This window comes from Pleurodeles waltl, chromosome 1_1, assembly GCF_031143425.1.
Source record: "Pleurodeles waltl isolate 20211129_DDA chromosome 1_1, aPleWal1.hap1.20221129, whole genome shotgun sequence".
Lineage (NCBI taxonomy): Eukaryota > Metazoa > Chordata > Amphibia > Caudata > Salamandridae > Pleurodeles > Pleurodeles waltl.
In genome coordinates, this window is record NC_090436.1 from 980,997,934 (window position 1) to 981,010,592 (window position 12,659).

General features: G+C 45.1%; 1 protein-coding gene across 1 annotated transcript in view; it reads left to right on the forward strand.

Moving 5' to 3' along the window:
• The window catches only part of HERC5 (HECT and RLD domain containing E3 ubiquitin protein ligase 5), a 315,041-nt gene that overhangs the window by 73,348 nt on the left and 229,034 nt on the right, over positions 1-12,659 (forward strand). The window contains exons 8-9 of the mRNA XM_069230254.1: positions 592-686; positions 5,838-5,941. Coding sequence (XP_069086355.1) covers positions 592-686; positions 5,838-5,941 — 199 coding nt within the window. The remainder of the gene's footprint in view (positions 1-591; positions 687-5,837; positions 5,942-12,659) is intronic.

Here is a 12,659-nt window from a genome sequence, read left to right on the forward strand (position 1 = left end):
GGGGCTGCAGACCAGCTCTTCCCCAGCACTGTCTGTAGTAGACAGTAGAGGGAGGATGGAGCTGTATCTTGTGTCAGGTAGGCAGAGGTCCAGAGATCTCACACCTCACCATGCTCATCCTGCGAGTGCCCCTGCTCAGAGCCAACCCAGGTGCCCCCTGCCATAAGACACTACAATAGCTTTTAGCTTTAAGCTACAAAACTCTAGTTATGGGTAAATAACTTATTTATAAAAGAAGTAGAGATGGCACCAAGTAAAAAAGTCAAAACTAAAAACACCAGTGCAGTCAAAACTGAATTAAAACAAAGAAAGTTCGACAAGGAGTGTATTCATTTTCATGGTATTTTATTATGTGTGTGCAAATGTTTCTTAGCTAGTTTTAAAAGAGATAGTGCAAATTTAGACTTGGTGAATCAGTTTTCTCCTGTTGATTTGTTAACATGATTGTTGTAACTTAATTAGCCTTAAAACAGACAGTGCACTTTTAGAATTGGTGAATCAGTATTTTCTTGCTGATTTGTTAACATGATTGCTTATGTCTTTATTTTGGAAAGTGTGAACAACTGACATAAACTTCCCTTCCATTTTCAGAGATCGATATTCATGAAGAAAATGGTACCTTAGACAGAATCTATAGGGTCATAGCTGGAGGAAACCATAGTGTTGTTGTCATTTTGGAGGAAAAGGTATGGAACTTACGCCAAATGTATTGCGTATAAGGTGGCTAATTGTTTTTATCAATGATATGTTGTAGCCAGTGCTTAATTTGAGCCAGTGGTTGCTGGTAGGGCCCAGCGGCACTCATTTTTGGAGACCGACTCATATTTCTTTGGCATCAGACATTTACAGAGAGCAAGCAAAGTGGAAATACAGCGGAAGAGAAAGATGGAAACAACATCACAAAGGGAGATAACATAAACCTGCAAGAGTGACATTAAAGGCAAGGAATGTCTGGTAGTAGACTAACAAGGCATGAGGTTGATTCAAGACTGCACAGTCTTGGTATTCGATGCAGCAACTTGTAATAGCACCATCTGCTGATGTCTGAGCAGAGCTTTGGGCACTGGTACTCATTCTCTTGCTCTCATTCTTTCGCTATTTGAGCATTGGTTCCAGAGATGTAGTTATGGTGTCAGATTCTTCATGCAATAAGGTGCTTGTCTGAGTACTGAGTTGATACTGCGAAGCTGGTAATGCATGGAATGTTTTGACCTTTTCATTACAATGTCTTGCATAATACATCCATGTCTGATTTCTTTACCTTTTGGATTTAAATTATGAAGCTGAGAAAGTTGGAGCAGCTATGACGGACACAGTGGAATACAAGGATGAACAGGGCCAAACATCACAGAAAGGCATACTGAAACATGAAAGTTAGCAGAGGTGGACTGTACTGAGAACAGAGTGGGGCATTAAGATGAACGCAGTGTTACTCTAGGGAGAAGTAGAGTACTGTATTTGTGGATGAGGTTAGGACAAAGTCAAGGAGTTCCATGGAACAAAGAAATGGCTAGGGTGGAACACAGCATAGGGCCAGCGAGAACATAAGAGGGAGTGGGGCATGACAACACTGAAGTGGAGGTATAATGGCAAAATGGGATGGGTCAGAAGAAAGAGGCAAGTGGGACATGAATGGAAGTGTGGTGGAACAACACCAAAGGCAGGGTGATCACCTAAAGAAGCAAGTCAGACAATTTTGAAAAATAAAATGGGAAATGGAAGGTACAAGGTCAAGGCACCATTTAGCAGCAAGGCAGGTTAGTAAGGATGTTTAGGTGTGACAGCACAAAGGAGAGTCAGACACTCTAGGTAAAGGGAGTAGAAAGCGGTGAAGAGGTGAGGGGGGGTCACAAGGGTGTCTTTCATTCCTACCTTGGTCTCAATTTCTCTGCAGGTCCAAATGATCAAGTTGCTTGCATTTATATCAGATTTACTGTATCCTTCAATTGACTGTTTACAAGAGTTGGTGTACCCATCCTTGCTTAAAGTCTAGTGTTAGCTGAGACTAAAAGAACATATTTCTGGGCCCTTGGTAATATGATATCATGAAAGACTTGCCCCCCATTGCTGCTGTAAGTTTGTTCCAAATAATGTGACCCATTACTCCAGGCATTTTTAATCCAGCTGTAATTTTCCGGACCGTTGTTGTTGCTTGGTGTCATAAGGGCTGATTTAGAGTGTGGTGCGGATGGAGGGTACTCCATTGGGATGGCGGAGCACATTTCCAAAGTCATCCCGAGGTACCTTCACCCGCCAGATCAAGAATTATCCACCAGCCCTGCGGACAGCTCCTAACATTGACAGGACCCACTCTCATTGTGGTCTGTGTTGTAAACGCTTTGCAGTCAGTTCCATCAAACATGACAACCACACATCAAACGACTACACCTGTCAAAGCTGGAGTTTTGTTTTTGAAAAATGAAAAACGAATGACCCCCTACACCATGGAGAAGTGGTGGGCCATTATTTTGTACTGTTACACTCTCATCTGATCGCCCACTCTTAGTTGAGCAGGTGGACAGGGGGAAACGTCCTAAACAGCATGGCCTAAGCCACAACCCAAGCGGAACAACTCTTGCCTTAACCACAACTGCCTTGTTCTCTGCCTTAACCACCCATGTGACTCAACCACACATATGCGTGGTTAAGGAAGAGAGCATTCTAGTGGTGCGAAAGGTTGGAGAAAAGAGGAGGAAGGATCGGGAGAGGATGCAGTGAGGTAAGTGGGGCTGGGGCAGAGTTTGGGGCGTAACTTTTAGGGGTGGCGTTGGATTTTGGGCTTAGGCTGGGGGGGGTGGGGTAGTTTCTTTTTTAGGGGTAGGGGAAAGTTTTAGGAAGGGCGGAGAGAAGAGCGGGAAGGATCGGGAGAGGACGCAGTGAGGTAAGTGGGGTTGGGGCAGGGTTTGGGGGTAGCTTTTAGGGGTGGAGATGAATTTAGGGATTAGGGTTTGCGGGGTCCAGAGGTAGTTAGTTTTTTAGGGGTGGGAGAAGGTTTTAGGAAGGGCGGGGGAAGGACTGAGAGAAGAGCAGGAAGGATCTGGAGAGGACGCTGTGAGGTAAGTGGGATTCGGCCGGGGTTTGTGGGGTAGTTTTTAGGGGTGGGGGTGATTTAGGGCTTAGGGTGGGTGGGGGAGTCAGGGTAATTTAGGTATTAGGGCTGGGGGAAGGTTTTAGGGCTCAGGATGGGGTGCAGGAGTAAAGGTAGTTTTTTTTTTAATGGGGGCCAGGGTTTTAGGGGGGGGTCAGGGTAATTTTTTTTACAGTGGGCAGGGCTTTAGGGCTCAGGGCAGAGAGGGACTGGGGTCATGATTTGAGGGGTGATTTAAGTGTGGGGGTAGTTTTAGGCCTCAGGGTGGATAGGGTCTGGGACCAGGTTTTGTGAGGGAGAGTATTTATGGGTGGGGGAAGGTTTTAGAGCTCAGGGTGGATAGGGGCATCAGGGTAGTTTAATTTTTGGGGGTGAGGAGGTTTTACAGCTCAGGGCATGTGGGGTGTTGGGGTATTTTATTAGGTTAAGAGGGGGTGTTGTATAACAAAACCACACATGCCGTTTAACGCCACAAATTCCTTTACAAACATGCTTTTACCATGAAATTAGTTGTAAAGGCATGCGTGGTAAAGGCATGGGTGGTAAAGACGCAGTCGTGGTTCCTACCACGTTGTTAAGGCCTGCGTGGTTCCGGCATGCGTGGTTGTGTCATACAACCGGTAGATAGTGAGTTTACCAGGGAGGGTACTCTGTCACTGTTGTGGCAGATAGGCATCACTTTTGTGGAGAAGTACTTTCTCTAACAAACTCTAAATCAGCCCCATAGTGTGTTTAAAGAGCTTTTATTATTCTGCTGAAGCTTAAATGTGTTTACAAATGAGTGTACAGATTTAAGGCGTATGTTCTGAACTTTTTAAAACCAGGACCCAATGAAGCTATCTGGATATTATGATGACATATTTGAATATATACATGCTAGGGTTGTTTCTGCCGCCAAACTCAGGACCTGACTCAGGACCCGAATTAGAGTTTGGTGGACGGTTACTCCATCACAAAAGTGTTGGATATCCTGTAAACTTATTACAACTCCTCTTGGATATATTGCACTTGAAATAAGGCGGACAGGATATCTGTGATGTTTGTGAGGAGTAACATATCTGCCACACTCTAAATCCGGTCCTCTGTATCTTCTGTGGTCATTCTATTCGATTCCTGCTCCACCAGATTCAACGGAGAGAGGAAGATTTGCTGTATACAATTCACAAAAAATAACTGTAATCTGTTTAAACATGCTACAGAAAGCATTTTTTAGATACCACTTAGCTCTTAAATTTGTAAACATTTTTAGTGAGATCTGCAAATTAATGTAGCCTCATTCTGTTTCCAAAGGCACATGAAAGCCAGTTCTTTGTGATGCGTGTTATGTCATATTTTAAGTTAAATAAATGGAGAATAGACAGAAGTGAAGTGTTCAGAACTAGGCTAGTATTTTGCAGGGTTATTTGTGCTGTTGCTCAAAGTTTGGATAACACATTCCTTATCTGTAGCTCCTGATGCTGGAGAACGCCATGGATGTCATTGCTACTTGCAAGGCAAGTTGCAATGAGTTTGAATTGCTACACTTTGAATATAGCTATATCATGATATTATGCAGAGGAGTCCAGCTTCAGTTTGTGAAGCCACAATCACACCAGGAAGTCAAACACTTATCTAGCTAAGAATATCCTATAAAACCAAGCCTATTCTTTCAGTAGAGGGTGATTGAGAGGGGTGAAATCTCACCCTTCATTGATAAGGACCCCACATTCCTTGCTATGCCTATGTGTTCTCTGCTGCTCAACTGCTCCGTCTGGAAGGCAACTCAGGTTAGTACATCACAGCCCACACCAAGAGCAGAAGATGAGAACTTCTTCAGCAATCCTGGAGGAATCCCAGCCGTTCCTCTCCTGATCTTTGGGTTGAAGAAAGATGAGGTTGTCTGTTCACAGCTTTTGAAGCAGTCACTCAAAATCCCACCACCTAAAACAGGACCGAATAGACCTGCCTAATCGTCAACTCTTGAAATCAGGATGTGGAGAGAATTCTGCAGGAGTCCCATGGTGGACTATTGCTGGCAGTTGGTGCCAGCGCACCACGCTCACCTGGCCGTGGCAGTCATATAGTTCAGGCACGAATGGAAGATTGGAAAAGACTGCAGTTCTTAGTCTAGATGATAGGTTCTTTGGTGATCATGCCACAGCTTACTGTAAAAGGCTCCTGTGGCTGGGACAGTGCAGACCACAAGCTGAGAGTGCGCTTCTTCGTGGTCTCCCTTGCAAGAGTTCTCCTGTCTTGGCTTTGCATACCCAAAGTTAGCGTTCCTTTAGGTAGACTTCCAGATTACTGGGAGACAGGGCCTGGTGGTGCAGTCACAGGAAATAATGTCTCATTCATTGCATCACACTTGTGTTACTATCTTTTCTGCACATCTTGTCCATCAAGGCAGCTATGCTTTGAGTCATTTGTAAGCAGCCTGAAGAACTGTAGCATTCCATGAAAGAAGGTGTCCAAGCAAAAATGCCCCCTCCAGCTGAACCTAACTTTAGTATGCTGAATGGTTCTTAAGACTGTGGATGATATGGTGATATGTCTTTGAGTGTGAAAATGTATTACATTGATGGATAAATTGAATGGCAATGCACCTCTTCAGCATGATAGGTTTGACCTATGGGTGTGGGCCCTCTCTTATCCTGGGGAAGTCAATGATTTGGAACCAAAAATATCAGCAGGGTTCTCTATGCTCAGCCTACTGATTGCATGTTGAAATATTTAACACGTTTGCAAATTAAGTGTTCCTTTTCTTGGACAGTTTGGTGACTGGGGTATGAAAAGACGAATAGCCACCATTGAACCTGGCACAGCAGAGCGATGGATTTCAGATGGAAACTCTGGTCACTGGCGAAAAATAAACAAGTAGGTTTTACTGGTTATTGCTCATGGACTGTAAAGCATGCTTCTTTTAAAGTATATATTTTGATACAGCTTTATCAAGCTAGGGGAATAACACAAAAGAGAACTCATCGCTCTAAGAAAGCTCTAGTTCTAGACAGAGAACATTCATAGGCCCTCAGTCCACTGTCTACCCTTGATCTTCCTACTAATATAAGTGTGCCAAATTTGGAGAACCTGGATTACAGTTCAGATTTTGCTGAAGTGGTGCACCATCCTTTTGACCCTGCCATAGAGTCGAATTTGACTCACCAAAGCTGCCAACACAATAATTTGCAGAATTGAGGTGCAGACATGATGACCTTATACCCCACCTTCTACCACATGTCCCTATGCCCTAGCCTGTGGCGTGGAATGTCTCCCCACTCCAGTTCCGCACACCCATCTCCTGTTTTGACACACCATCTTCCTTTTACCTGACCCGCTTTATGTCCTTGATATTTCTAGAGGGGTGAGGCAGGTCTGACTCTCTGAATAGCTGAATCCCATGCTTCTACGACCACAACTAAATTTGCTGGCACTTCTGAAAGCTACACTTTAAGGTCCTTGCCTATTTGCAGGCACACCAGCTTGCCATTCTGTAGAACCGCTATATGTGAAATTTTTCATGTTCTCTAAAAAAAGGTGACACTAGTTGAAGGTTGAAGTATGGCTGACTGACCTTACTGCATTATCTGGGTGGAGTGGAAATGTGCGCACATGTGTGTTTTGTGTTTGTGTATGTATTGTATTGTATTGTAATCGTATGTTCGATGGCATCTGTCGCTGTAGATACACATGGTATGCATGAGCTCGCCATCTGGTGTTGGGTCGGAGTGTTACAAGTTGTTTTTCTTCGAAGAAGTGTTTTCGAGTCACGGGACCGAGTGACTCCTCCTTCTGTGCTCATTGCGCATGGGCGTCGACTCCATCTTCGATTGTTTTCTTTCCGCCATCGGGTTCGGACGTGTTCCTGTCGCTCCGGGTTTCGGAACGGAAAGATAGCTGAAAACGGAAGATTTTCGACGGTATCGTTGCGATCCGGTTCGAGATAGACACATACGACGACGCGTTGAACATCGAAGCGCTTCGGTGCCCTTCGGGGTAGATTTCGGCACCCCGTCGGGGCCTAGTCGGCCCGACCGCGTGGAGAACAACGCCGATGGAACGGACCCCGTTTCGATTCTGCCCCGAATGCCACAACAAATATCCTTATACGGACCTACACTCGGTCTGTAACCTGTGCCTGTCACCCGAGCACAGCGAAGAATCCTGTGAGGCCTGTCGGGCGTTCCGGTCCCGAAAAACTCTGCGCGACCGTCGAGCGAGAAGACTGCAGATGGCATCCACGCCAAAGGAGCGTCGACAGTTCGAGACAGAAGAGGAACAGGAGGAATCCTTTTCCATCCAGGATTCAGACTCCGACGAGCTAGACTCTACAAAAACTGTGAGTAAGACGTCGAGATCAGAACTTAAAAAAGGAAAGAAGGCCCAGGGGACGCCACCGCCAACCGGCCATGGCTCCACCCAAATTCTCGGTGACCAACAATCGGCACCGAAAAAGGCCCATTCAGTGTCGAGATCGTCCGACTTCGGTCGAGACACCGGCACGCAGCCTCCTCGGGACCGAGAGAGTACTAAACAGAAGCATCGACACCGAGAGTTCGGTGTCGACACGGATCGTCGCCGAGACAGTGGCGCCGAAGACCATAGAGGCCAAGAATTTTCGGCACAGAAAAAGAGGAAGGTTACCTCGGAGCCGAAAAAACAATCAACAGGGTTTTCGGAGCCGAAAAAAGCGACATCAGACCCTGTTTCAGGCTCCTATACTGAAGAGCATTCTATGTCTTCACAAATGAAGAAACATAGATTTGAACAAGAACTGCAATCCACTGACGTGGATCACACGCAAAAGCGTATCTTTATTCAGCAGGGGACTGGGAAGATCAGTACCCTTCCACCTGTCAAACGAAAGAGAACGCTTCAGTTTACTCCTCAGCAACAAACAGCACAAAAGGTAACACCTCCTCCCTCGCCTCCACCTGTAACTCCGGCTTCGCCAACTTACACCCCGTCACATTCGCCAGCTCACACCGCCATGAGCCACGATGACCAAGATCAGGATGCGTGGGACTTGTACGACGCACCAGTGTCTGATAACAGCCCAGACACATACCCAACTAGGCCATCACCACCGGAAGACAGCACAGCCTACTCACAAGTGGTGGCTAGAGCAGCACTATTCCATAATGTGGAACTACACTCGGAACAAGTAGAGGATGATTTTTTATTTAACACCCTCTCTTCAACCCACAGCTCCTACCAAAGCCTGCCGATGCTCCCAGGCATGCTACGCCATGCAAAGGACATTTTCAAGGAGCCAGTTAAAAGTAGGGCAGTGACGCCTAGGGTGGACAAAAAGTATAAGGCGCCTCCTACGGACCCTGTATTCATCACCTCTCAGCTGCCACCAGATTCTGTGGTGGTAGGGGCTGCCAGAAAACGGGCAAATTCACACACTTCTGGGGATGCACCTCCCCCAGATAAAGAAAGCAGGAAGTTCGATGCAGCTGGGAAGAGGGTGGCTGTCCAAGCAGCAAACCAGTGGCGCATCGCAAATTCACAAGCGCTGCTAGCGCGATACGACAGAGCCCACTGGGATGAGATGCAGCATCTCATTGAACATCTCCCAAAAGATCTGCAAAAAAGAGCAAAACAGGTTGTTGAGGAGGGTCAAAACATTTCCAACAATCAAATACGCTCCTCCATGGATGCAGCAGACACGGCCGCAAGGACCATTAATACGTCGGTTACCATCCGTAGGCACGCATGGCTCAGAACGTCTGGATTCAAGCCAGAAATTCAGCAGGCAGTGCTTAACATGCCAGTAAACGAAAAACTTCTGTTCGGTCCGGAGGTCGACACAGCCATAGAAAAGCTCAAGAAGGACACTGACACTGCCAAGGCCATGGGCGCACTCTACTCCCCGCAGAGCAGAGGATCTTATAACACCTTCCGCAAAACACCTTTTAGAGGAGGGTTTCGGGGTCAGGCCACACAAGCTAGCACCTCACAGTCCGCACCGCCCACCTACCAGGGACAGTACAGGGGAGGTTTTCGGGGCCAGTATAGAGGGGGGCAATTCCCTAGGAATAGAGGAAGATTTCAAAGCCCCAAAACCACTACCAACAAGCAGTGACTCACACGTCACTCACCCCTCCCACACAACACCAGTGGGGGGGAGGATACGTCAATATTACGAAGCATGGGACAAAATAACTACAGACACATGGGTCCTAGCAATTATCCAACATGGTTATTGCATAGAATTCATGCAATTCCCTCCAGACATACCACCAAAATCACAAAATTTATCAAAATACCATTCACAGCTTCTAGAGATAGAAGTTCAAGCACTACTGCAAAAAAATGCAATAGAATTAGTACCAAGCACACAAATAAACACAGGAGTTTATTCACTGTACTTCTTGATACCAAAAAAGGACGAAACACTGAGACCAATTCTAGACCTCAGGGTAGTAAACACATTCATCAAATCAGACCACTTTCACATGGTCACACTACAAGAAGTGTTACCATTGCTCAAAAAACACAACTACATGACAACCCTAGACCTCAAGGACGCATATTTCCATATACCAATACATCAATCACACAGGAAATATCTAAGGTTTGTATTCAAAGGAATACATTACCAATTCAAAGTATTGCCTTTTGGTTTAACAACCGCTCCAAGAGTATTCACAAAATGCCTAGCAGTAGTCGCTGCACACATCAGAAGGCAGCAAATACATGTGTTCCCGTATCTAGACGACTGGCTAATCAAAACCAGTTCGCTCACACAATGCTCAAACCACACAAATCAAGTCATACAAACCCTCTACAAACTAGGGTTCACCGTCAACTTTGCAAAATCAAACATTCTGCCAAGCAAAGTACAGCAATATCTAGGAGCCATAATAGACACGACAAAAGGAGTAGCAACGCCAACTCCACAAAGGATCCACAATTTCAACAGGGTCATTCAACACATGTCTCCAAACCAAACAATACAAGCAAGAACAATACTACAGCTCCTAGGCATGATGTCCTCATGCATAGCCATTGTCCCAAACGCAAAACTGCACATGAGGCCCTTACAACAGTGCCTAGCCTCACAGTGGTCTCAAGCACAGGGTCACCTTCTAGATCTGGTGTTGCTAGACCGCCAAACTTACCTCTCGCTTCTATGGTGGAACAGTATAAATTTAAACATAGGGCGGCCTTTCCAAGACCCAGTGCCACAGTACGTAATAACAACAGATGCTTCCATGACAGGGTGGGGAGCACATCTCAATCAACACAACATAAGAGGACAATGGAACATACATCAAACAAAACTGCATATAAATCATCTAGAATTATTAGCAGTTTTTCAAGCACTAAAAGCTTTCCAACCAATCATAACCCACAAATACATCCTTGTCAAAACAGACAACATGACAACGATGTATTATCTAAACAAACAAGGAGGAACACATTCAACGCAGTTAAGCTTGTTAGCTCAAAAAATATGGAAGTGGGCATTCCATCATCAAATTGGTCTAATAGCACAGTTTATTCCGGGGATCCAGAATCAGCTGGCAGACAATCTCTCTCGAGATCACCAGCAAGTCCACGAATGGGAAATCCACCCACAGATTCTGAACACCTACTTCACACTCTGGGGAACACCACAAATAGACTTATTTGCAACAAAAGAGAACGCAAAATGCCAAAACTTCGCGTCCAGATACCCACACAAGCAATCCCAAGGCAATGCCCTATGGATGAACTGGTCAGGAATATTTGCTTACGCTTTTCCTCCTCTCCCTCTCCTTCCTTACCTAGTAAACAAATTGAGTCCAAACAAACTCAAACTCATTTTAATAGCACCAACGTGGGCAAGACAACCCTGGTACACAACACTGCTAGATCTGTCTGTAGTACCACACATCAAACTGCCCAACAAACCAGATCTGTTAACGCAACACAACCAACAGATCAGACACCCGGACCCAGCATCGCTGAATCTAGCAATCTGGCTCCTGAAATCCTAGAATTCGGACACTTACAACTTAGCCAAGAGTGTATGGAAGTCATAAAGCAGGCCAGAAGGCCATCCACTAGACACTGCTACGCAAGTAAGTGGAAAAGATTTGTTTGGTACTGCCATCATAATCAGATACAACCACTAGACGCAACTCCAAAACATATAGTAAATTACTTGCTCCATTTACAAAAAGCAAAGCTAGCCTTCTCTTCTATTAAAATACACCTTGCAGCAATATCTGCATACCTGCAAACTACATATTCAACTTCCTTGTATAGAATACCAGTTATCAAAGCATTCATAGAAGGGCTTAAAAGAATTATACCACCAAGAACACCACCTGTTCCTTCATGGAACCTAAACGTGGTTCTAACAAGACTCATGGGCCCACCTTTCGAACCCATGCACTCTTGCGGAATACAATTCCTAACCTGGAAAGTTGCCTTTCTCATCGCCATTACATCTCTAAGAAGAGTAAGTGAAATTCAAGCGTTCACAACACAAGAGCCTTTTATACAAATACATAAAAATAAGGTCGTCCTACGACCTAATCCAAAATTTTTACCCAAAGTTATTTCACCATTCCATCTAAATCAAACGGTAGAACTACCAGTCTTTTTCCCACAGCCAGATTCTGTGGCTGAAAGAGCACTACATACATTAGATGTCAAAAGAGCATTAATGTACTACATTGACAGAACAAAAAACATCAGAAAAACTAAACAGCTATTTATTGCATTCCAAAAACCTCATGCAGGTAACCCAATATCAAAACAAGGTATAGCCAGATGGATAGTTAAATGCATCCAAATCTGCTACCTTAAAGCAAAAAGACAACTGCCCATTACTCCCAGGGCACATTCAACAAGGAAAAAAGGTGCTTCAATGGCCTTTTTAGGAAACATCCCAATGCAGGAAATATGTAAGGCAGCCACTTGGTCTACGCCTCACACATTCACCAAACACTACTGTATAGATGTGCTATCCGCACAACAAGCTACAGTAGGTCAAGCTGTATTAAGAACTCTATTTCAGACAACTTCTACTCCTACAGGCTAAACCACCGCTTATGGGGAACTAACTGCTTACTAGTCTATGCATACCATGTGTATCTACAGCGACAGATGCCATCGAACTGAAAATGTCACTTACCCAGTGTACATCTGTTCGTGGCATCAGTCGCTGAGATTCACATGGACCCACCCACCTCCCCGGAAGCCTGTAGCAGTTCAGAAGTTACCTTCAATTTGGTACATTTGTATATATATTATTTAATCCTTTAATGGGTACATACTTACATTTTTCATTGCGCGGGCACTATTACTATAGTACAACTCCTACCTCACCCTCTGCGGGGAAAACAATCGAAGATGGAGTCGACGCCCATGCGCAATGAGCACAGAAGGAGGAGTCACTCGGTCCCGTGACTCGAAAACACTTCTTCGAAGAAAACCAACTTGTAACACTCCGACCCAACACCAGATGGCGAGCTCATGCATACCATGTGAATCTCAGCGACTGATGCCACGAACAGATGTACACTGGGTAAGTGACATTTTCATTATATAGCGCTTACTACCCCTGATGAGGCGTCGAAGCGCTTTTCGATGA